At 35.9% G+C, this 27,673-nt stretch overlaps 1 protein-coding gene across 3 annotated transcripts in view; it reads right to left on the bottom strand.

The window, feature by feature from the left end:
* Nucleotides 1-27,673, bottom strand: part of SDCCAG8 (SHH signaling and ciliogenesis regulator SDCCAG8) — a 123,300-nt gene that overhangs the window by 59,496 nt on the left and 36,131 nt on the right. For all 3 annotated transcript variants that reach the window (XM_074896852.1, XM_074896853.1, XM_074896854.1), the window contains 2 exons: nucleotides 25,792-25,908; nucleotides 13,578-13,720 (listed from right to left, as the gene is read on the bottom strand). In XM_074896852.1, the coding sequence (XP_074752953.1) occupies nucleotides 13,578-13,720; nucleotides 25,792-25,908 (260 nt within the window). The remainder of the gene's footprint in view (nucleotides 1-13,577; nucleotides 13,721-25,791; nucleotides 25,909-27,673) is intronic.

The raw sequence follows: 27,673 nt of genomic DNA, 5'->3' as shown, positions 1-27,673 counted from the left end.
AATTGCCCTTCCTGTATCCCATTGTGGGAATTACCCACTGAGTTGCTCTTTATGTCTGTTTCTGGGAGCTGACTGGATGCTGATTCTGGAGCTGGCTGCCAGGTCTTCTCAGCGGAAAGCTCAAGTTTCTGGAAGATGCCCCAGCCAGCACACTGTGTTTGGTGAGCTTTGGTACAATCTACATTTGCATGGGCAAATTTTGCAGAGACCTGATTATTAATTTAATTGGTAGAATTGGAGAACTGAGCCATTGTTACGGATGAGTGTGGTCCCATTCTTGAGAATTGAGCTGTTTTTTTTTTTAAAAAAAAAAAATCTTAATTTTTGTTTTAACAGTGTAAGGTGGCTAGTTACATTAGTTAAGAGATTCCTAAAACAATGAAATGACAGTTTGCTTTTTATAACCATGTGAAGCAGAAGTTACTACAAGCAATTAGAAAAGTTATGCAAAGGTCAAGGGTTTAAAAGTGGTAAAAAATTAAGTGTTCAAACTAATTCAGCTATTTAAATATGGATCTGGAAAGTTACAGCAATAACTTTAAAGCAGAAATACCTTTAAAGTAACTAAACAAAACTTTTTACTACCCTAACTGTGATAAAAGGCTGGAAAAGACAGCTCTGCCAGGCTACTACTACTACTCCAAAAAGCACCTCGAAAAACAAGAAACCCTTCTGGGGGAGAGAACAAGAAAAGATGAAGCTTTGTCCACATTTCCAACTTTGTCAAGATACTAATTCATATGACAAATTAGCTTAAAGCCATTTTCCCCACAATGCAAATAATTACCTAACTCTGTCCTCATCTCCAGAATACAAATAATGTCAACTTGTTATACCACTATTTTTTTCACAGAATTTCGGTTTTGCTGAAATGGAAATCAGTGCATATGACTTTTTTGTTCTCACTGAAATCTTTTTTCATCTTTCTCTATTTAGAGTGCAGCTACACCATTGGAACCACCTTATAACTTTTATATATGTTTGCACTTTATATAATATTAGGATGTCTACAGAAAAAATAAAACACAATCTAAAACTTCCACTTTGCCCTTTACACCCTACCCGAGACGTCAGAAGGTATTATACATTAATGGCTGTGCATGAAAAATATTCCTACTCTGTATCTGAGTACTTACTGTACTTGAAAACTACTTCAAAATTACCACTAACTGGATATATTGATGGACATGAGAAAGATGAAAAGTTGTAAGGGCATAAGAACTGAAAGACACAGAGTGTTACTCCTATGAAAGTTTATATAATATAAAGAAGCTTGAATATAGTTAACTTGAGTATATGCATAACTGGTAGTATATTCCATCACTACTTCTATCTACTAGGTCTATTAACACAATGAAAGGGCCAGATTTCTTACTTTAAATTCAGCATAAAAGAATTTGCAAACACCTAGCCTATAACATGATTTTATTCTTTTGGTGTTATGCCTTCAAGATATATACAGAAAACTACCAGTTTATGTACTCAATGTAGACAATAACTACTTTCCAATCTGCATAGCTCTCTGTAAATCAAGTCACAGCTAAGTATGATCATTAACTGCCCTCCAGTTCACTGTTAGAGAAGAAAAAAAGTGTCTCTAACAGGAATTAACATCTCATATTAGGTCAAATAGAACCAAAATCCAATTTTTCTGGCACATCTATAAGCCTTGCCAGTAAGATACGTACCTTGTAAGTAAGCACCCATCCTGCAGTGATTATTACTATCAGATTATGAACTATTTGGCTGATAAATTCCTATACAAACAGACAATCAAGTACAGAATAGAAGTTGCTCGGGAAGATGCAACATGAGAAGTGTTTTTTGCGGTCTTAGTACATAGCCCTAAGCACTTCACAGTCCTGTGACCCTTTCTCTGCAATATTCTATCTTGGTTCTACAAGCCACTTTTACAAATGGCTGAATGTTGAAACATTTGCTTCCCATGGAAGATTTTTACAGACATTTACTCTGTATACACAAAGCTATTTAAATTATTTTCACTATATTTAAAATAACAGAGTAATTTTCTTGACTTATGGTGATTCTTGAATTTGGCACCAGCACCCTCTTACTTCAGGACAGACTTATGCCCGTCTAAGGCAACATTGCTAGTGGTTGGTCCCTCTTTTCATCCTCTTCTAATTATCACTTGTACAACTTATTCTGCAAGGACAAATGATTCTTTTTCAATCTGATTAATTCCCTGAACCACCTGATCATACAGGTGCCTGTCTTCCAGTGTCAGCACAAGCAAGGCCCTGGCAATATGTGGCCAGACACAGCCACATATTACCACTCTAGGGATTTGCCTTTTCAGCAGCAGCATAGACTCAGACCAGATTCAAACAACTGTGACTCTACTCCAAGGCTCAGCTTGTTAATATAGTAAATACAGCAGTCAGGGTCCTACCACGGAATCAGAAAATGATGCCACTAAATGATGCAGAGACCTGATCCGCTGTGAACTCACTCTGCCAATTTAAATTTGTTCAAAACCCCAATGTTTTTGGTACGTTAACTTTGTACCAGCAAGCTTTATGCTGAATCAGGTATCATCTGTCCTACTGCAGCTGGCATAAAGTCAGCATAAACACTGCATTGCATGCTCTACCTAATTCAAAAGGAAGTGACTGTGTGCTCACACCTGATTGGGAACAGATCAGCACAGCTGACTGATCCAGTAGATCACAGATGCACCATGAATGAATGCTGAACAGTCACCTACATTTTTCATAGACATTAGGTTTGGATACAAAACCTGCAGTTAAGCTACCATAGGCCTGATACTTTGAAGTTGTTAACTCTGCCCAACTATTGCTGAAGTTGAGAAGTGAGGAACAGTTCTCTCTGCCTCCAAAGGACCAAGCCTCACATGAGTAGCTTGCGAAGAAGCAGAACAATTTGACGGAACAAAGCGTTCTTCAGGATGACAATTTGAAAGACAATATTTGATTTTGAAGGAATTTGATCTAGAGCAAGCTAGACTTCTCCCCCACCCTACAGCAAGATACCACATATTCCAGCAAACTGACAAACTTGTGACCAAAAGCAAGATGAAAAATACTCTACTAACATTACATTGTACTTAACTGTTGTTAATTTGCTCTAGATATTGCAGAAACATTCCAATAAAAGACACGTTTATACACCCACATATCACAGGAGCTAGATATGAACAGGTGAGTTAAAAAAATAAAAATCCAGCCTTATATGCCTTTTATTGTTTTGGTCAACCGTGGCATAATTTTTATAGTCTGATTGTAACTGTCTGCACATTAGTATTAGAAATAATGGACAGGCACTATAACAGTTGAGGGTTTTGGTGTTGTGGGGGGTTTATTTGGTCAGGTTATAAATCTCTCTTCTTTATGCTGTCAAGAGTATGGGAGAAACATTTCAATAGCAACTTTAAAACGAAACTCACAAATTACTACCATTATGTTAAGTGCTAGATATCCCACTGTGCAGTTTTGCTTTGTGAATTTTTACCTTCTTCCATGCACACTTTTAGCCACTGATCGCACAGCCTTTCAGTGTTTTCTGCCTTTTCCTTTAAATAAACTGGCTCTGGCTCCTTCCATCTGGTTCCCCTTCCGTCAGCAACCCTGCACCTGTTCACACCTCCTCTCCTGTTGGATTCCACTGAACATTTCCTCCTCTGCCAGGGCTATTCTGGCACTCGCAACCTTTCTGTCATTCAATCCATCTGTCAGAAGTGAACTTTGTTTACCGCAAGCTTCTGCTTTCTTCTTCAAGAAGCAAAGCCCCTCAAGGTCATTGTCAAATGAACTGTCGGTGTGGATTTAAATCCACTTCTGCTAACCAGCAGAAGATGAAGTTCTTTACAGTCCTGCATTTGTGAAGATCGGTTTGGGGTATAAGAGAAATAATACAGAAGCAAAAGAATAGTTTTTAATCATCATTTGTTAACTCCAGCAGCTAATCTGTTTTTCTTCATATATGTCTATCTGTACCTTCTTGCAAAGACTAGCAGAATCTGAGAAAGATTTGCAGAGCAATGCAAAGAAGTGGAAAAGGCTAATAAAAATATTACAAATAAAATAATAAATGAAAGCTTTTGACTCTCATTTTAACACCCTGTAACAAAGATATTGACTAAAAATGCAAAGAGAAAATGGGAACAGCTGAATGAGTAAGTTTACAGTAAAACCTTAAAGCGGCCAACAGCATTCACTGTAAATGATTTCATCTGCAGCATTTTTTTTTTTTTTAAACTTACCTACTGATGTTTCAAATGCAACACTATTTAAGGAGTAAAAGAAATCCTGAATATTTTTTGCTGTTTTCAAGCCTTCTAAAACACATATATGCAATTCTTTGTTAAAATATTGCCTTCCACATTGAGATAAATTGTAAAGATTCTTTGTCAGGGCTGAGACTAAATTCATATTGTCAACAGGATACATTATTTTTAGCAATTCCTGTGCTCTATTTCTTTTCAGGAATACATTCTGATAACCACAAGCTTCTGAATTATTAACTAACCTCCTCGACAGTCTCATTCTTCTAAAATAAGAAATACTTTTCAATTTCACTGCATACCTTGGGTATCCCTTAAAAAACATAAAAAATCTTTCACCAAGATTAAATACAGTACCAAAAAATAAAATACATATTTTAAGTTTTGTAAACAATTATAATGAACCACCCATTTTATTACCCTTTTACTGAAAATGAATTTAAAGTAAAGCTTTCTGGGAGCAAATCCAGGAGGTAATCCAATCTCATTAGCAGAAATGCAGTTATACTTATGTTAGGTCTGAATCTGACTCTAATAAAAATTGCATTGACAAACACTGCACAAGTTTAGCTGAACAATAACTTAATACTAATATATCCCTTATATGGGGATTAGTCCCTGCATTTGCAAGGAAATGTCTTCTGATGCTGTGATCTTCTGTAGGAAACTACATGCAGGTGAACAAAAGCACTGGAAATAGATGACGAACTCTGGAACAAAAAATATGCAGCAGTGTCCCACCTAACTACAGATAAACTTTTATTCCTCAGTTTGATTTAAGCCCTGTAGAAGGCAACTGAACAACAAGGAGAAGCTATCAAGAACAGTTGCTCCTATTTCTACAAAAACTGTAGTTTGATACTCAAAGCACCATGAATGCTGGGGCAATCAACAGTGGCACGCTATTAAGCTCGCCATGCTGCCAGCACAGCCAGGGAAAGGAGGTCAGCCCTGTCAAGTCGTCGATAGCAGAGGCTGCACTCATCTGCTCGCTCAGGACAGGCATCTCCCAGCTCACGCTCTCCCCCTGACCAATCACCGGCACAAGGGCACTGAGCAAGGGGGCGAGGAGAGCAGCCAGGCAGCCAAAGCTGGCATGCTCAGGTGATTTTTTTCTTCCTCCCTCCATCTATCAGATACCTTCTCCACAGATGACAACCTACAGGCTGATGTTCTTCAATATCAAGTTTGATAAAGTCCCCAGTTGAGGACTCTTTGGGTTCTCTGTTGAATTTTTTTGTAGACAAGAGTTTCAGTAGCAGAATCTTGCACAAAAGAAAAAACAATCAAACCAACAATTGCTGTGACTGCACAAAATAAACAACTCTGAATACACTTTCAAAAGCACAAGGTAGATTTTAAAATTGTTTAAGTTCACAAATACCAAGTGCCAATAGAAAAAGTACATTTTAGCTTATTGTAAAAACAAGCTTTCAGATGTACTTGAGAGAAAAGCCCTAGAACAAGTCAAAAATAGATAAAAATCAGAACCATTTTCCCAGTAGCAAATTCAGCAAAAAATCCAGCAGCCTTGAATACATGTGTCTGAAAGATTTTTATGATTCAAAAAAATAAATCATTATCCTGTTGTCATTAGTCACACAAATAGAAAACCTAATTTGAATGAGATCAAAGTAAATATTTGATACACACTCATAAACTTATTACTGTTAGTGCTGAATAATAACTGCTCAAAACAAAGACCTTATAAAGATGTTTGTTTTCTACAGCAGTTAGTCTCTTCTGTATTTCATCTGAATTCACTGCTCGCTCCAAAGCGCTTTAAGTATTGTCACTGCTCCTGAACCACACTCTACATGCAGTAGCAATTTGGCTGCCTCAACAACCTGATGCGATGTATAAAAGATGAAATCATTAGAGAAATTTGATGTGACCAGTTGCAGTTTAAATGCTATGGGGAAAAATTTAGATGAATTTAAGACTAAAATCTGAAAATGTATTACTGATTTTTCCTTGAGAAATGTATATTGTAGGACAATAAATTGTCAACCATGTTTAAAATCTTTAAAAGTGACAAAAAGGGATTTATAAAGACTTTCATATTCAAAATTAACACACTATTTTGGATTTATTCTTTACTCATTCACTTACATTTTGTTTCTTTCCCTTCTAAATCAGTTGCCCTTTACTTGTTTGTACAATCATCTTAAATATGTTTAAATGATTAAATAGAAAGACATTTAAATAATTGTGTATTATCTTGACACAGAGTATATCAGCTTCAAAATTTCTACAAGGCACTGCCAGAAGACGACAGAGCCGATTTATTTCAAATCATTCAGTATCAGTCTTCATAAAGCAGCATATGGTCTTATCATGGCAGGTAAAATATTTTACCTTCTATAATAACGCAGAGCAGCTAATTTATCTACATGCTATATAATCAGATAAACAATTTCAGCTGCACTATGAAAACCTGTAGGCAAGGGAGAAATTTATCCCCCGCCACTTTATTGATTTTTCCACCTATACATTCATATAATTGCTAACAATAGAGGTTATTTTTTCTTCCATCCCTTTCTTCAGTTACCTTAAAAAGCAAGACCTTCTTTTCAGTTGTGGAAATATTTGCAATTTCTACAGCTGCAGGACAAAGAACTGAGACATTTTCACAGAGTTGTTCAGGGGAAAGCGAAGGTAAAAAAATCTTTGCAAGATTCTATTGCAAGTAAAGCAGAGTGAATGACAACTTTCAAAGCTACCACAATCATTTACTAATGTGCTGCTATACCAAATAAGTCTAATTTTTTTTGACAGCACCAAATTAGATTTATTGCAGAAACTGCTGCATAAATAGCATATGGCTATGTTATACCACCTATTTCAAATCCCTGTAATGTTTCCTCCCCTCCCAGCTCGAAATGAATTGAGCCAAGCTATAAACCTTCTGCAGACGAGAGATATACAAGTTTAAAAAGCAGATGCAGGAGAGGTAGATTTCTTTGTTGAAATTGTCTTTAAAAAGTATGACATATCCCAGTCGAACAAAACTGGGCAGTAATAGATCAGGTCTCCCTTGCTACACTTCAGGATTTTATTCTCCCTTTTCCTTGATGAAATTTTGTTTTCATTTTTCTTTCAAGCTGACAGTCATCAACACGGGGCATGACCTTGTAATCCTCTCGCACATGACTACGTCTTACTTGCACAAGAAATCCTATTGATCTTTACTTCTTACGTGAGTCAAATTATTCATGTGACTCAAGATCAGAAGGCTCGGACCTCCATTCATTCCTCACAAGCTCTCATTTATGAAGAGGGAAGTGCCTCCTCCGAGCAAAAATAAAACATCAGAAAACTGGTTTCATTCATCGGAGGGGCCCAACCCTGTGGGAAGGCGCCGACCTACAGCTCTCCCCCCTTTCAACAGGAGCAAAGTTTTCTTATAGGTTTGCTGGATCAGTCCCTGGACCCACGTGCTTTTGTATGTCTGTCACTCGCCAAATTCTGCGCTCAATATGCTGCTACAATAAAATAGGAAAACACGTAACCTTACTACGCGACGGGACCGAGAGCAAAGATGCGCATTTTTGAGGTAGGAGGGGGCACGATACACCTAGGTGGGATGCAGCAAGGGCCTGGTGGCCGGTCCACGCCTCCCCTCTCCCCTGACCCGGGGCGAGGTCTGCCGCACGCCTCCAAAGTTTGTGCGGCTACCGCACGGAAAAGACGTTGCAAGGTCTTCTCTCCGGCCGACGGGCACACCACTGCACACATCGTGGAAGGCTGCGGCTACCCCGCCGCTTGCCTCTCGGTGGTCAGTCCTCCCAGCTGCCCTATCCGTTACTGTCTGATTAGCTCTGCGAAGGAGCCCCTCCCCGGCCAGCTTTCCCCGCCATCTGTTCCACACGCGATGGCTGCCGCCCAGCAGCCTCGCGCTGCCCTCCTACCTGGCACCCGGCTCCCGGCCTTACCCCAAAGTGCTAACACAGGTTCTCGCTGCTGGCAGAGTCAGGATTTCATTACTACTACTTTGACAAGTGCAGGGTTGTTTGTAATTTCTCTTTTATCCTGATTTTGATTGTACAACCACCTCCCACTGATTCAGTTTGCTTCAGTTTTGTTGCTCACAGATTTTACTCTCCACATTAATCTCCCTCTGGCATGTTACTGCATCTGTTCCCTTTTTTATTATTAATTTTCAAATTCCCACCATTTTTGACAAAAAGGAGGTAATCTACACTCTGCTTCTGCCCATTTCATTTTCTTTAATTTGGAAGATAAGTATGAAAGCGTGCCAAAGAAGTTAATTCTCCGTTAACAGTTTATTTTCTGGCATCCCGATGCCTTTGTATATGAAAAACAGATAGAAATAAATGTTGACTGAATCACAACAACATAGTTGCAACCGTCTCTAAATTTAATGAAAAGTAAACATATGAAGCAGAATCTAAAAAGTTTATTAGTTATCAGAGTTGTTTCATGTTATCACTCCTCCCAGCATTTTAAAATAATGGTTTTGTACAAGATGACAAGAATATAAAAAAAATTAGAAATCAATCACTGCTGACACCTCATTTCTGCTTCTCTCCTCTACCTGCCCCCCCCAATTTAAGTATTATTGGTCCTTTCATCAGTCAGTCAGTCTGGGAACATAAAACATAGCTCACTTGTTTAATACTAGTAACAGCATTTCTTTGAATATTGCCTCCTTTCCAGCATAGATGATGGACTTTTTCTGACATGCTAAAATTCTTGGAAAAAGCACAACAGTAAGTATGCTGCTAACTAATAGATACTAGTAGAAAAAAAACCAATAGATACTAAGTACTGTGCAACTTCCTAGAGGCTATGTATAACCACCAAGAAGTTAGTTTGCATTTTATCATTTAATGGTATAGCTTAAATGGGGAAATCAATGTATGAGACATGCTACAATTCTAACAAGGAATGCTGGTGACAACATACAGCTCAACACCAAAGCTTCAGTGACTAAGTAATGCCACAAAACCCCAGAGGTGGAGCGATAGATTTATGCGCTTTATTTATTATACATGTAATACAAATTAGTGTTAATGGAGTTGCTGAAACTAGCAAGAAGGACCGATGCACAGTAGGAAGGCTACAGCAGTGCTAAACCCCACTGTACTCCCCAAACGCCACTGTCTTAGATATGTTGTTTTCTAGAGAGCACATCATTTTCAAAAATAAGACAGAAAAGAAATATCACATAATGGGAAAAAAAAAAAAAAAAGAACTACAACACCCACTGACTCACTGTATTATAAACTTTTATCCTTCAAGAGAGTGACACATAGATTCAGGACAGCTTGGTGGATCACCTGAACCTGGAAGCAAGGGTTCTACTGTTTTAATACAATGTTTTTAATACCTTGTTCTTCAAGGTTCTACCGTTTTAATAGTTTTTCCCCACGTATAAGTTGACATACAATACTGCTTGCAATGTCTCCTATAAGAAAATAAGAGTAGTAAAAAATTAAACTAAACTAAATCTGCTGCAATTCCACTCAATTACATCTCCCAGCAAATTTTAGATGACATTTCAGTCAAAAATATCTTGAGGCATCTACCTATCTCCATGCCTGAGAAAATGAATGATGGCAGAGAAAAAGTTCAATTTTGAAATTCAGTGATTCCCTCGCTTCTTAAGATTTATTTAACTGCTTTAGCATATGCAAACAGGAACTACATCTGACTACAACTAAAACAAATAATAACTTCATATTTGTTTTAAAAAGAAAGAGGAAAGATTTTTAATGATGTTTCAGTTACGCAAACACAGTGAAAAATTTTATTAAATTTGATGACATGTTGAGTTGTTGACATCTTGCTTCTTTTATGTGATCTTTACCACTAGCATACTCACATGATTTTTAAGAATTATTCTCTCATGAACTAAGAACAATAGATCTGTATGTTTTCTGCTCCCTGAAGAATAGATTCAGATAAGCTTCATCAACAAAACCCAACCTTGCCAAAGTAACGGTAATTTAACATTGTCTTTGGAATTAATTTTGCGAGATTCTCCTACTACCATAACTAATACAAATAACCACAAAGCTGAAACCAGGGTAAAAAAATAAACAAACAAGCATGGTCAGTCTCATAGCATGATGAGATCTGCAAAGTTACATGACTGACAGTCAAACTACACAGCAAAAGTTCTGTATTTTCCCAGTCATTTGAAGACATTCACATTAGAATTACTAACTAGATTCAATAGCAGGAAATGCATGTTAATAGCAAGAATTTCTAAGCAACATATTGCTCCAGGAAGAAAAGTGACAGGAAAAGGCAATTTTAAACTCTGTGGCAACAGTTTAGAATAGCTAATTGTAACCTTTTTCTTGATTTTTAACAAGTACATTTTGTTAACTTAGAAGCTGTTTAGTTGGTAATCAATCAACAGTGTCTGAAAACTAGGATGCAGCAAAGAAGTAGGACTCCTGGAGAAGAGTGCAGTTCTGCAGAGCACTTTCTTTTTCTCATTAAGACAGACTACATGCTCTTTCTCATTTAATCCATTCATATAATATCTACCATCTAATTTTCATACATTAAAATCCAAAGGTCTCGTATTCATTTTATTATTCTATTTATTTACAATATCCAAACTTACAATCTGTGGATCAGTGAAGAACTTTTCTCCTTAGTAACATACTAATTCATAGAAAACAAAAAATTGTTTCTGTAACTCTCAGCTACCTCTAATTTTTGCCAGAACAACACAGACAGGTCATGCAAGGCAACAGAAAGACTATCCACAACCATGTAACAGCAGTACAGGCCTCCCTCAAGTCCAGTGATGTGAGAAGTCTTGGAGTGGACCAGCTGGTCCTCTCCTGAAAAGAGGGGAATCAGCAAGACAAGGCCAAGGCCAGAATACCCAAGAGATGCACTAAATCAGTGCAATTGTTGCAGCAACCTCCCACAGGCAGGACTCTAGAGCTTAAAATCTGTTTTCCTTGGCAAGTGCCACGGTGAATGAGTCTATAACCCCCATAGGATTGCTATTACCACTACCTTTCAAGTGCGTACTTCCACTGGCACAGCTGCCGTTTGAGGTAAAGGGAATAAAGAATGAAAGAAGGCAGACTGTAAGTGAATAAAGTCCACATGCAACAACTACGGATGTACCAATCCATTAAAAACATACTCAGCTCAAAATACAAAACTAATGCCACTAGAGACATGTAACTTCTCTACCTTCACTAATACAGAAAACCTTTTCTGGCAGGAATTGATCTAAGAGGGAGAAAAAGAGTACAGGCGAAGGAAAAGTTTCATTTCACTAGGGGATCTTTTCCTCTGCAATTTAGGGAAAACAGATGACTATGTGAGAACATCTCTAACTGACCTACCAATCTAAGTACGCAGGGACAACAGATAACGGTTCAGGAGCAACAAATCTCTCCTCTCTTTTCCCTCCCTTCTTCATCCATGCAGCAACATCATCTAATACATTCCTGGAAGCCAGACAGACACTCCAAAGACAAGCAGGAGACAAAAACCTACAGAGAAGAAAGTATTATAGAACTTGGGAGTATCAAGGAGAAAGATTTGATCCTATTTCCCATGCTTCAATGTATACATTTTTCCAACAATTAAATATCAGCATAGAAAACATTTCAGTACTTTAAGAATAGGCCATAACAAGAACACAAAGTATAAAAAATAAAATAAAGATTAGGACATTGCAGAAGAGGGGCTGCATTAGGTCAGACAAAGAAGCCTTGGCACTTAGCATCTGTCTCAAAAAGCAGATGTCTGTGAAACTGCATGAGAACAGGGCCAACACAGACCATTACTTGCCCAAAATGTTCCCAGTGATTTGCATCTCAGAAACTTCCCAAGTCAGAGACCACACACTGAAAAGCTACCTGAATCATTTGTATGTTAGGTATCCAGCTTTAAGTGCTGTGTAAAAGTAGGCTATAGTCCTCATTTTCACAAGTTGAGTATTATTCACAAAAAAAAAAAAAAAAATACTGGCTAGTCACATTTCCTCCAAGATATCCAGAGCTTTATTGAATATAATCAGCCTTTTGCTAAAAGGAGCGTGGTAAGCCATTTGGTTAACTATCACAACAAATCATTATTAATAAAGTTCTGCTAAATCCAAACTTTAGATATCTTAACAACTCACCCAAAACTTTTTTCAAGTTCATTAACCTCTAGCATATTTTTTCTCTAAATACAGGCTGTTAGAGTGGTACTTTCTTCCATCTGTTAAACAACCGTGCTCTGAATTACACAGAAATGTGGCTGAATAAAAAAATGATTCATTGAATTTAATAGTTTAGATGAGGGTCTATTTTATTTCCATTTACTCAATGGCAGAATTCTCACAAAGCTCAAAGAGTACAAGACTTAGACAAACATGCAGATTTCTGTTAAGTGATAAAAATCTGAGGGTTTTTTTTCCCCCCATGTAAAATTTAAACTCACTTTACTTTTTTCCTTAAGGACTGAGTAAAAACCACTGGATTTTTTCTGGATGTTCACTCTTGGATGGAGTGGTGCAACAAAACAAACCAAAAAGCACACACACAACCAAAACCCTGCAAACAGTCAGACAATAGCATTTTCCGTGGCCAAAGGAAAAAATCCTGCAGTTACCAAAACTCAAGCTGCAATGAGTAATTGGCATGTTAACCTTCTGGTGTCTTCTAGAGAGGTGTAATGAATTGTACAAAAAACGGCATTGGGAGCTATATCGAAGTTTAGAATAAGTTCAGGCAAAGTTTCTATCACACAGTGTTTGCCTTGTACCGTATCTCCACTGAGCAAGTGACTTAAACACCCTCCTCACATACTTGAGCTTACCTTCTATTCACAGACAGCAGTATTACCTTTTGGTTCTTTAATCTTCAACAAAACTTAACACAGTTATGTTCATTTATACATTCCTGGTCATTCTGATGCAGAAACTTCAAGGTTATTAATCTGAGAACTCCTATCCTTAAAGGTGCTGCTGTACACTACATTCTCAAACGACAATTAAAATATCTTTGTCCTACCTAACACACCAACAACAAAAAGAATGTAGCTGCAATCTCCCCTGCTCTTCTTCCTGCCCAAAAGCATACAACCTCATCACCGGAGATGAACATTGCCTTTTCTTCACACTAGTAATTCACCTTCATAAATTACAGTTCATAACTCACTTTGTGGTTCATAACTCACTTATTTAAATCTCCACTTCTAACATGACTGAGGACTGCCCATGCAGTCAATGACTGCAAGTATCTATAACAACTGCAGGGAAGCCTGTGGCAAAAAATTAGCAGAATGAAATTGGTACTACAGCATGTAATAGGATAAGGGGTACCTGGTGAGGTGCAGTTGGTGCTCAGATTTACTCAGCAGTTCTGTCAGTTTTAGGCACTCCTCTCTGGCTCCTGTCACATCCTGCTGGGCTTGTTCCAAACGCTGTTTGTTTCCATTCAGCTCTAATCCCAGTTTTTCTATTTTCTTAGAAAATTGTAGAACCAAAGAAAGTATATTTAAGAAACGCATGGAGATACATTTTAAACAATAAATCTTAATGTGATCAAAGCTCCTGAAAAATAATGCACACTTTGGTTTTAGACAAAAGTAGTTTGTTGATAAAAACCGCAAAACAAGCAAATTAAAGTATTTGAAATTGCATTCTTGTGAAAAGCCAAAATGCATATCATATTTAAAGACATTTATACGCAATGCTATTGTCTTCTCACTGCTTAAGAGATACATGCATTCAATCATATTCTGATTTTCTCACATAAAGGCTTCCATATTTGCATCCCGAATTCACTGTGTTAGAAAGCTAGAAGACAGCAGAACAGCAGTAACCTTCAGAAGCTGCTGGACATAGAATAGCTCTTGTGGTCATTTATTTTGCTTATCTATTACATAAACAATGACACGCGGGAATTTAGCTTTATCATATTCACATAATATTATGCAAGAGAATAAAGGTAATTTATGATTTTACCATCACTGAAAATGTTATTTATGACATAACTGAATCCTAAACATACCAGTTGGTGTTAATCCTGCCATTTTCTTAATATCATTAGTCCTTGTACGTCAACTAAACACTGTAAACACGGTAAATCTAACTTAGTCACTGAGACTATTAATTTATTTTACAAATAATGATAGGCAAATTTGCATGACCAGCATCTTTGATTCCAGCTAAGCATACTGGACTTAGGATCTCTAATTGAATCATGCTGTCAACTATTTAAACATTTTTCAAAAATATTCTCAGAAGGAATACATTTTGCTCTAAGGCCCTTTACAGCACACAAGTACCTGTAGGAATACATCTGTAATGTAATACTGTACTTTGTCCCAAGGATGTTTTTAAGGAGGCCAGTGGAGTACAGAATAAGCTAACAATGTAACTTGATCATGTAGTAACTATTTCACACTAACTCCCTACATAAATATTTATTCGTCGTTGGGGCTGGAGGGAACTCGCATGTTTTTCAGTCAACTAAACTGTGAAAGGTTATTTGTAGTACAGAATAAAATTGTTTATATAAGGAGTTAGTGCTGAATAGCTATTATACTTCAAAGTCATACCATAACTTATTTTGTGATAGCTCCCTCATGTAGGCAAGCCTCCTCATCTTCTTTAGTTAATGAAATTATTCATTCAAATATCCTACAAGAACAAATGAATGTAATTGAGTCCCAATATTTGCACTTGAAGCACCTTCATAATTCTGTTGTCTCTTTTCCTCCCATGAAAACGTTAACCTAAACCACTTAGAGTAAGTCATGATGTTGCAGCAAATACAATAATCTTAATCCAGAAAAAGGTTTCATAATTATTTTTTTTTAATTTTTAATTTTGCTAATTACTTAACTGTACACTTTTTACTCCCAAAAGCACCCTACAAAGGTTTATGAAGGAAATTTTGATTATATTTGAACGTCACCTTGCTTTAACACATAGACCATTACTTGAATCGGTAATTCCAAGTTCAAATACAAAGGTAGTGAAACTATCTGCAAAATCAGTAGTAGTCGTCCCTTCTAAAGAATGTAACAACCCATTACACTGCCAGAATATTTTAAAACCAGGTGCGCAAAGGCATTCAGTTACATATGCTTTGCATTTTCACTTATTTCCATAGACTTTTGTATATTTTAAATAGTACAACAGAAGTCTCAGTGGGTTCCCTACACTATATTCTTCCTAGCAGCAGCAGTTGATTAAAATTATTTCTCCATTCATAATAAACAGACGTGAGTTCTTCACTGTCTTTAAAAATTAAAAATAAGGAAGTTCTCAAGATTCTTAAAATTTGCTTTAAGAATACATCCATTCAGCATATCTTAAAAAAAACCCCAAACCACAAGTTAATCAAAAAGCATCAACTAAGTATTTGAAAAAGCACAACCACAGCTGAGAACATGCTCTCTAGATCACTCCTTCAGGGAAAAGTTTCAAGGAACAGATGGGCCTTACACCATTGCCTCAAGTTAAACAGGCTCAGTCAGGTTTTGACACAGACCCACAGAAGGAAGAAAATTCCAAGTGCAAGAACCTCTGGTAAAAATGTTCTGCTTCCATCAGCCAGATGTTGAACCTGCAGGGTTGAACCCAAGAATACATCCATAGGTTTCAGTTGTCATGAAAGTGCAAAGGGAAATTCTCAGGTAATGACTCTATGACAGGATCTTTAAAGATTCACAGGAGTCTTAGAATTTCTATAAAAAGTGTCAAGAAAGCAAACATAGGTTTTGAATAACAATTTCACTTCTGCTACTTTCATCAGTAATTCCAAAATTCAGAATCAGCTCCTTTGACACACACACACAGGTGTTTGTGCATGTGTGTAGGTATACATACATATATATATATATATATATATATAAAAATATATGTTAAAATACCAATAGTTAGAGGTACTCGCAGCGTGAGTTATATGAAGAGTAGGAATTCTACACAAGAACTCTGGCAATGACCATGGCAGAAACAGCAGACAACCTCGTGAGATAAGGATGGCAGAAAAATGCCACCCAAGAGAATATGTCAACAGCAACTCAGAAACCAGAAGCATTTAATCCATGTATATTTAGGGATATCAACTAAATTATTCTTTTTGAAACACCAGAAAACGTTAATTGAAAATAAGTTGGTAGGAGCCATGCATCACCATGCTGAAAACAGGTAGCCCATACTCTGAATGCCAAGTGTTACTTCAGTTTAAAAACTCAGATCGTACTTTGAAACATACGAAGCCTCAGAACTTGAGACTTGTTCATACAATACAAAACAACCTCTTCTCTCTCTTGCAAACAATAACAGTCTCACATATGTACTCTATCCTGAAATATGTCAAGTCCAGCCCATCACTAGGTCATCACAATATAACAAGAATTTAAAATACAGAGAAATTACAGAAGTTTCTTCAATGATCCTGTAGAGAACCTTATCAGGCAGCATGTTTCCAAAACTACTCAGATTCAAACTAGTTTTCCTGTTACTTTTTCCATTTTTTGTATTGGGAAGCTGCAAGCAGTTCTGCAGCTGCTATCTGGGCCCCAGTGTAATTGTAGGGAGAGAAACAGAAACAAACCACCAACTAAAGTATTTTGCTGACAACTCTGCTTCTCATGCAGCGTTAATTTGATCCCTCAGTGCCTATCACTTGTGATACAGCTTTTTACAACATGATCAGAGAGTATTTCTTCAAGGTACTTAACTTTTCAATGTATGTGAGAGACAAGAGATGGAGCACAGAACTGCAAAAAGACAGATGACAATCTTGCGTTTAAGAAAATCTGAAACAGATTTTCAGTATAACAAGGAACAGAATTATCATAATGTATATGTACAACAAGACTACATTAAGGTTGGAACAGGCAACTTCTGGTGCTTAACTCCACAACTTTAATATTCTTATTACTTCTGCACATAATTTTAAAAGTACTATTTAATCTGCTTTGCACTGCAGTTGCCTAAACTCCCAGGAATATCAACAGGCACTTTGCCATTGAAAGATGGCAGGCTAAACCTCAGTAAGAGAAACATCATTATTAATAAGTTGAAACACATTAACACTATTCAGCACGCATACTCAATTCAGTTAGAAGAAAGATTGATAAATAAAAATTAAACCACTGGTGAAATATCACTGCGGTAAAATGTTATTCTGTATCAATTATTCTTTTTTCAGTATTACCACCAATCACCTTTTATAAGTTGTTCACTTCAAAGCATATAGGAGCCTTCTTTATTTTTTATTGAAACATTTAAAATAAGTGTTTCACTTCTCATTCATTAGTTTATGATGAGTTTACAAACTATCTTCTGATTTTCACAATGCATTTTTAGTGAACACACTGGAGATGCTCATTCAGTGACATAAATGTAACTTACTGGAAAACATTAGAGATGATTTCTCAAACACTGCATCAGATCTTCAAACACCCTCTTCATAATTAATCTTCACCTAACAATACTTATGTATGTTGTAAAAATGTGCTGTTTAATTAACTAGACATCTCTTTATCTCTACAAAATCAGATAAAATGAAATAACAATTTCATGCAAAACAATCCAAATTAAAGATTAAAAAAATTGTTTAATTCTTTTCACACCGATGCTCATTCTATTGTATGCAGAAAAATGCAACTTTAAACTCCAAACTAGCAGATATTTTGTATAGAATTTTAAATAGCAGTAAACTGACAGAAAAGACAAATGTTTTTTTTAAAACAAATGAGAATGATTAAGCAGTGATAAAAGAACTCATACTCTGAAGGAAATGCAAAAACAACTTTAGAAGATTTTTAACAAAATAAAAAATATAATAAAACCAGATTAATCCATAAGTGATTTATGGCATTCAATATTGTCCCAGTATGCTCACACTTCAGGTAAGCAAATACACAATATAATCTGAAAAATAAATTCTGCACTGACTATACCACTGCACAAATTCTGCAGTAAAATAATTCTGCAGTGGAAAGTATTTTTGTGAATTTACAGTACTTTCTTTTTGTTTCATACTTCATTCTCCACCATTATTAAAAGATTAAGTGGGACATAAAATAGAACCAAAAACAGAAGAGCAAATATAAAGTTATTAAAAGTGAAATATAATTACTATGGTGGTTGGTATTTGCAGGTAAATCCCCAAAAGGCAATCAACATCTATAAACACACATACACTTCAAATTAATTAATACACAGTAAAATTCTCCAGGCCCTGATCTTCATTTACTAAAGTAGCCCTTCAAATGAGATCAATGATACAGCCTCAGTGCTGTGTACTAATTAAGGTCTAAGAGGTACCACCAATATGGCCATTTACATAGACTTAAATATTTTATATAGCAGTGAGAGGAAATTTTTGCACTGTTTAACACTGATCTCAATCCATATTGCCTTCTTTACTTGTTAATATACTAATTAATCAGCGACATATCCTACTATAACACTATTTAAGTAGTAGGATAATCATATCCTACTATAACACTATTTTTAAAAAAGAATTATCTTTTATTATAAAAAACCCCAACAAAACATGACTGTTTCTGAAGCAAGATTGAGGTATTTTACTTGGAGGAAAGATGGCTATCAGTCCATATGCAGCAGGGGTCACTTGCAGTCATTTCTATCCCAATCCTGATATCAGTCAAGCAACTCTAGGCTCTGAGCAGTCTCTAAATCTCAGACCTCCCAGGCATGGCCATCTGACATAGCATATTGCACCTGAAGAACTATCCAACTTTGTAAAGAGAGTTAGGGCCATCACAAGGGTAACCCCCGCCATGTCCCAACAATGTTTTTCTCCCTTGTGCACTCTATATGAATTACTGCTGCTTCCCATTCAAATCTGAATGAGGATACAAAGCAGTTCTGAAAATGAAATTGGGTTTTAAAGGGGAAACCTCCTTTCTGGAAGATTTCTTATAAAGCTGTGAGAATACACAAATAAATAGTAAGAAATACAATGTACACAAAACTTAAAGAGTCCACAAAGACCACCTCTTTCCAGCAGGTCAATTCACAAAAAACAAGACAACCGCAAATTCTATAAACTGCTTAGCCCAAGACAGAATTCTGGAAACTTTTCATGACATGGAAGGCAACTAACAAGAGCAGAAACACAAGAAGTAATCCCAATAAACACACACAGTTCCTTTGAAAGGTTTTCCCTTACGGTTGGCTCACTAATCAGTTGACCTCTAAAGAACAGAGGGACAAGCAAAGACATAACCTAGGTAAGCAGTGCAGGCTGTAATTTGTTGTAAGGCTACTATTTTAGCCAGATCTGGTAGGACTCTTGAATTCCTCAGAGAGCGCTAACTTTGTGACCACTTTGTCACTTGTACTGCAAAGTTCTAATGGCACCTGGCAGTACTCTGGCACCTCATGTGCTCCACTTTTAGTGAAGCCTCAAGATGAGAGCCATTACCTAAGCAAAGGTCCAAAAAGATTGAGAATTAATAGACGCAGTTTGTTAGGAAGAGCAGGGGTGCTGGAAGAACTTCCTAAGAATAGCATGGAGGGGGGATGTTCTTAAATACATCTTTAAATCCCACTGAAGGAAACTTTCTACCTGGAATTGCTAGTGGGGGCAAGAAAAGATTCATGTTGCTAAGTGTATATTTATGAATACACGCGCACACAATTTTTTAATTAAGCAATAATCTTAGGTGTCTGCCCTTGTGCAAACTCTCAAAGAGCAACATGGCCCCTGGATACTGTGGATAAATACCCTGGGAAACACAGAAGAGTGAATGCCAGAAACACGTTATACAAGGATTTTACCTCATTATTTCTCTGAAAATATTTGCTTTCAATTTGTGAAAATATTTGAACTGCAATACTATTTAAGGAACAAAACTTCCAAACCCACAGAGATTACTATAGTCACATTTTAACAGACAACACTGCTGTACTAGAGATTAGCTCAGCAGCCACCAGCAGAGATAAGAAAGTGATTTTGTTTCACAGTGGACACTTTTTTTTTTTTTTTTAATGGATTGCACTGGGTGAGGGGGAAACGGGGACAAGGGGAAATGCGGTGGTACAAAATAGATGGTTTCCTTGCTGATAAAGGAGTTTCAGAAAAAGAAGGATGCAAAGAAAAAAAAAAAAAAAAAAAAAGGAAGATTACTCCTACTTCATTATTGAGAAACAGGAGAGAACAAAACTTCTTTTATCCTTTCAAACACATATTTGAGACTACTGATGTGGGATTGTCTCTTTTTTCCTGGACAGCATTAAGGAATAGCTGGAAATAAAACCTATACAGTAACAACTGACAAGTGATAGTCAGGGGCATTTACACTCTTTTTCTTCTGATTGTTGGCACAATGACTATTGATAAAGCAACCATTTTTCTAGTCTAAGAAGAAAAAACAACAGAAAACAAGCATTTCTTTAAATATAATGCATATATGCACTATACCAAGAGCTACAAAATTCTTTTGCTACTTTGAATAATGTTTAATGAACATAAATGATTTTCTCTTTTCATATACTAATGAGGTGACATCACACTGGATGACAGAACATTGGCCAACTACCCCTATGAACAATAAAATCCTGATTACCAACTGGGTCATTCCTCATAGCAGGCAAGCTGCTTAGGGGAAGCAGAACAGTACAAAAAATGAAGATCAGTCATTACAGAAAATTCTACTCCTGGCGATCACAGTCCCAGGGACTTTTCTTACAGAAGCATAAGGAAAAATGAAGGCTGCTCATACTACTGATCTTTGAGGAATGGATGGTTGGCAGAGGAAAGCAATGCCAGAGCAGAGCAGCAGCAGCCATATCATAATTGTAATTAAACATTTATTTTGTTATGTATAGCAGGGTCATAGATCAATATTTTTCCTCAAAAATCTTGAGATGAGCTTGTAAGTTCAATTATTAAAAAGAATGATGTTCCTCCTGAATAGGTCAGAGAACTCATATCAAAGCAAGGCATAAAGTACTATCATTTTACTCCCTGCTTATTTACACATTTTCAAATCAGTGCATTGAATACCCCAAACTGAAATGATAGATTAAAAAGAGTTCAGTTACAGCAAAAGTGATCACATTTTCTTAATGCTGTCCAAAAGCAATTTGGTTTTGCTACTTTTAAGGCCTTTATACTCAAGGTCAGATCAGGTAAGAAAATTTCATGCTAAGAGTTTCAAGCTGCCTGCTACGTTTTTCCTCCCTGCCAAACAGTATCCAAGCATGTTTACTGATTTATCAGAATCTCTTTTCAAAACAGAACTTCCAGAGCATCTTTTTAACTAACGAGGTCACAAAAACTTAAGTATAGGACTGTTACAAGAACACACCATAACACATAATCCTAACCCATCTTCACTAGCACTATTAAAACTTGCAAGTTTCAAAACATCTGGTGATATCCTGAATGTCCCAGCTTGTGAAAAATCCCGTATTTTACAGCCTGATTTATGGAAGCCTGATACTTATTCATAAAAAGACATTTCAGTGAAGCACTGTCTTCAGAGGGTTTTATTGGTCTTGCATGGGACACTGCAGCATTTCCAGGATATATACCCAAACTCTTGGCCTGCATTATTTCTGATGAAGACAGAGTCAGTAATCTCTCTGCTTATGATGTCTAAATTAGGTTACTATAAATCACAGATTTATGACAAATGAGATAAACATTCCCAAAATACCTTTTGGCAAAATGCTTTTGGACTGCAATTTTGCCAGATTTTTATTTGTCTGCAAAATTGTCAGTCTATAGTGTACAGAGACATCATTTAGGTTCTGTCATACTACCCAAAACTACTCTGATGTGTAGCTCTTTCCATTTGTATAGGATGTGCATACCAGTGACTCTCCCAACTACTTTTTATTTGAGTTCATGAACTTCCATACAGGCAATCCTTGAAAATCTAATGGCTTTTGGTATAATATTTCTGGAGCTTTTTATTCTGTCACCTACAAGGTAGGCGACAGAATTCTGTAATCCCTCACTTCAAACTGTGTTTGCCCAATTTCAAAGACAGTATTAAAAGAATAGCTATTTACAGGTTAAGATTATCGGATTGGATTTATTTCTACACAATGTATTTATCTGATTCCTCAAAACATGGTAAAATAAAATTTTAAAACTTCAGTTAGTTTCTGAAGTTGGATTTAACATGCCAGCCTATCACTTTATTACAAGGAGATAATTCCCAGTGGTGCAATGCTACTGGTAAGAGCTACCTAATAAGGATGATGCCCAAATTGGTTGGGACTGCACAAACCAATACTACACAAAACTGTTTTCACTTCTGTATGCTGAAGCTTGCAAGATTTTTATAAACCAAATAAAAATTATTTACAGAGAAACAGAAAGAAAATGATTAACAGTGTACTTTATTTTTATTTTTATAATGTACAGCAGAAAAGAGCAAGTGATGCTGATCTGAGGAAACGATTTCATAGTGTGTCAGACGTATGATTTCTATTAGAATTGCACAAATTATGCCATGCAGTGCTTCCAAAATCACAGAAAAAGTATTATAAAAGTGAAGTCCTGCTGTGTCAAATATGCCACACAATTTTTGTTCTGATAACAGCTATTTAGGTTAGGGCGTGACTTTTCTCCAATATAGCTGTGCTAGTACAACCCCTAGTGTGGACACAGTTTACTGCCATGAAAGCATTATACTTGTATAACTTATAAAGCTTGTGAAGGAAAAGTATTAAGTAAGGCACTGTTATTTCAGCACAGCTACATCCACAATGGGAGGGCTGAGAGAGAAAAAGAGAGGGCAGTAGGTTATGCTACTTTACAACGTACTGGGCCAGATGAACAGATGCAGTTTTTGTATAGAGAAACTGTGTGGTGTGTGTCTTTCCCCCTCTCCCTCCATAATCCTAATGTTAATCAGGATCATGATGGATAATATTGCAAAACTCTTATTCAATTTAAATAGTAATGTTGCCCGTTGCTTCTTCATTTTTATTTTAAGAAATATTCATGTCAAATATTAATAACAGGCAGTCACACCAAGGTGTCAATATTTGTTATTGTCCTAACTGAGTAATAAAGATAGGAAAAGAGATGTTTGAATAAAAGAGAATAAGACCAAAGATACATACTCCCTTTAATTTTTCTAAATGATACAAATTCAGTTTTGAAGAACTTTCTAAATATCAGTGTATGATAAAAATTTACCTATATATATATGTATCTGATGATCCTAAATTGGGGATTTCTGATCCTAAATGTGGGGATTCCTGCCTCTTCTGACACACCTGAATAACTTTAATCCCTTTTTGAAAGTCACTACATATAAACTAAAATATGTCTTCAAGACTAAAATTTATCTACAGCACAATTAAAAATGCAATCATACCCCAAAAAACAGTAAACCCACTTTCACTATATCAAAAGACAACCTGAAACATGATTCTTTGCTTTTAAAACAGAAAAATGCACTACTTGATATTGAATCGCATGAAAACACTAATACATTATTGTCTATTTTTAAAGAATAAATATGTATTTATTATGAACAGATGGTGGCCAAGGAAAGTATCAACTGTCTCTTAGCCAGAAGGTCAGGTCATGGCTGAGAGACCAAAGAACAATTACTGTTTGCTATTCAGTACCATATAGGATGAAACAGTTTAGGTTTTTCTTTAAATACAAAGCTAGATACGATTGCGCTGTTTTCATTTAATTTTAATTAAATAATTTGCAATGACTTATTAATATTTGTTAAAATTTGATTTAAAAAAACCCAAACTAAAACAACAAAACAAAATCCCAAATGTGTATACACTCTTTTTGGTTGCCTTTTAACATGTTAAAAAATATTAGGACCTTTACAGAACTTTTTTGATTACGAGAACCACAGCTATAAAACATCTGCTAGATACTGAGCCTGAGAATTTCAAAATACTTTATTTTCATTTTTTTGAGGAACCAATAATCATATTTGAACAATATAATTACTTTATATAATTACTGAATTACTCTAATAATCTTTGCTGATAGGAACTCCGCCTCCCACCACTTCACTTTAATTATATCACATTATAAATCATCACATTTCAGTGTATTCATTCCCACACTGAATAAAATACCAGTATGTCGATACATGAGGTTAAAATATTTTGTTAAAATTTACAATTTGTTCAAAAGGCAATCCTGAAGCAAGTTGAAGAATAGGATTTAAAATCTAAGATACTTCTTCAAATATCTTATTAAACACATCCTGTTTTATTTGTATGCCAAGATTATGCCAACTCTCTTATCTGTGATATCTGTCAAGACACAGACGACAAGCCTGTTTTTTGTTTTTCAAAGTGTCCTTAGGCCTAAAGGATGCAGGAGTGACAAAAAAAAAAAAAAAAACACAACAAAGCCAACCCTGAAAATGAAATGCTTTAAGGCCCTTTTTTTTTTTTCTGCACTGTATGATTTTCCATACATATTGAAGAGTTATTTTATCTAATAAGCTTCTCTTTTGGATTTTACATATCTTTTGATTATAATTGGAATTAATATTGCTTCCAGCCTAAACTCGTACTTTATTAATAAACTTACTGCTCTACATGAAGATTTTTGGGAACTGGTAAATAAAAATATAATTTTAGAAATACTTCATTTTTCCCTGCATATATTCTTACACAGGGACTGATTTGTTCACTTATTTACAAGGAAAATAATTATTTAAAACCTGTTGGACTGGCTGCTCTAATAAGAAAATGCATTTAAAAAAATTATCCTCATGTGCATCTTATACATCTGTGTATTCAGAAGACATCCACTCTCATGTGCAAAAAGCAACTTATGAAGGAATAACCCAGAGAAAAACGGATAGAACCTCAACAAAAAGGGCACTTCAAAAGATGCAGATTACACCTGTTCAAGCTGTTTGCCAAGTATGTCGCAGGTTACTCTAATAATCTTTCTTACTGCATGGAATGTTTTCTCACAGACTACCTGTAAGGCATATACTGTTTTTTGTATTATTATAAAACACAATTTTAGATAATCAACAGTTAATGCCTAGTGGAATTTTTATATAGTTATTTTCTCTAGAAGGTTATTTTTTGGTTGTTTTGTTTTGGTTTTGTTTTTTTTAAACTTTTCTATGAATCTCAGCATTCAGTAAACTGGAATCTTTAAACAAACTGGAAGAGAAATGATTTTTATTTTTGGTATCACTAGGTTATACTCAGAGTCTTTATTGTTTTGTCAGGCTGCATGTATACATAATCATGTGTGGATTTATTTGTGAGAAAAAGTGTATAAACATATGTATACAGTACATACAATTTAAGTACGTTGTAAGAATACATATGATAGAGTAATACCATATGAAAGCATGGGATGACTATTATGTAAAACTGAACATACTAGGGCTGAAAACAAGAATAAGATAACTAAGAGGTATTTATTTAACAGTAATAGCTGGCTTGTTGCCATTAATTTAGAAACCATTTAACAGTAATAAATGACCACTATTAGAAAAACGAATCATTCCAGCTTCCGAAATAACCCTACTTAGGCTTCTAATAACTGCAAAGTTAGAGCAGTATTATCTCTTACCTGGTCCTTAATTTCAAGCTCCCTTATAGTTTTTGTTCTGTACTCTCTGAGCTCCTTTTCTGCCTCATCCTTCTTCATTTTGGTTTGATTCAACTGATAGCGCATTTCTCCACACACCTGTTAGATTATACAGACAACATGATCTGTAGCTTGAAGAATCCATAGCCCAGGGTTTGCAATTAAATCTTTTGGTGCCCTCTAGAGGTCATTTAAATGCAACATATTTTAATTTACAGATATTTTAAGACTACATATGGTAAATGTTTTTATATAAAAAGGTGGATCTGAATTCTCTATATAGTCATTAACTTTGAAATATGCAGTGCTTTCAAGATTCAATTATATTTGGAACAAGATTTTGCTAAGTATAAATATTTATGTTGTAAATATATGTGCTACTAAATACAGTTAAACTACAGTTGCTGGTTTTATATTCTTCTCCCATGCTCTCTAAAATCCCACGAAAGTCTATGTCAACACTTTCAAAACCTAGAAGTAAAGGATCTATCACACTCCTATATAAGGGCATAGTTTATCTTGCCAGTTTTCCACTGTTAAGGAAGAAAATGTTTAAATGTTAATACGATAATTTTCAAAGTTAGATCAGAGCATTACAGACTTACTACAAACTGAAGATAAATTCTTTAAAAACAATGCCTAATTCAAATATATGCATGGGCCAGAAGAAAGAGATCAAAGCAACATTTAAAGAAATCTAGTATCACTTCTACAAAGGCAACAATTATTTTCTGCTGTTGGGATGTTCCTTTGGATGTATTACCTCCTCATTCCTTTCCACCTGAAGGCAGCTCATCTTCAGAGGGTCTGGGGAGGGGTTAGGGGAAAGAAAGAGAAAGGAAAAACAACCCCACACCAGTCCCTCCCACATAACTTCACCACTGCTGTGCAGGGATGTTATCCTCCCGTTTCCCAATCTATGATTTTTAAAGGATTCTATTTGATCTCATCTGTTAGGAATGGAGGATGGCGGACAGCTGTCCCCTTTTTGTCCTTATCCTGTGTGATCACCTCTGATTTGTGCCTGCTCATTTCACCTTAATAAACAAAACAAACACATGCACATTCTCTAGTGAGAACACAAATATGTTTACTCAGTTACTCTTAGAGAACTTTCTTTCCACCTCAACTCTGCTTCCTTGCCCCACTTAACAGTCTTTCACAAGACTTGCTTCCTAAATGTGCACACTAATTTGCTCCTACAGTCCTCTGTGCTTCATAACAATCTCCTCACACACATTCTACAACCCAAATTAATTTCTGTTTTTCAGGCTCATACCTCTTCTCATTTTCACTACCCAGCCCCCCCCCCCCTTTTTAAAAAAGTAGAGTAAAAGCAAATACGCATACTGCAATCAAATCAACTTAGGAAAAAACAAAACCAACTGTCATAACTTTAAGAAGCAGCATCACTTAGAAATTCAAAGGACAGCTTGTGAATGTAGTCCTGTTGCAAATAACACAAGGTAGCAAATGCTCTGAGGAATGGCAAAGTTCTAAAACATTTTTTTTTAAATGCTTAAATATCATATGCAACTAAAAAATCCTAAAATGCAACTGCATAGATTGCCAACCCTGTCTTTCTACCTCCTCCTTCCTTTATATGAAGGATGTAACAAGTGCAGTATGTCACTTCCTACAGGTAAAATAAAAAAGATACAGCCATTCTCGCCTTCAGCTACCACATTCATCATACAAAGTGAGTAACGCAAAAAAATCAGCAGATGGTGCTCTCCTAATAATGAATTTTTCAGTCTCCTTATAGTTCAGAATGAAAGAGAAGGGTTCTCACTCCAAACCTTTTTCCCTTGACTTCTGATGCATGCAGAAAAAAATATTTCAAATAAAACTCAAAAGGAAAAAT

This window comes from Athene noctua, chromosome 1 (assembly GCF_965140245.1).
Source record: "Athene noctua chromosome 1, bAthNoc1.hap1.1, whole genome shotgun sequence".
Taxonomy (NCBI): Eukaryota; Metazoa; Chordata; class Aves; order Strigiformes; family Strigidae; genus Athene; species Athene noctua.
This window is presented reverse-complemented; position numbering and strand designations above follow the sequence as displayed.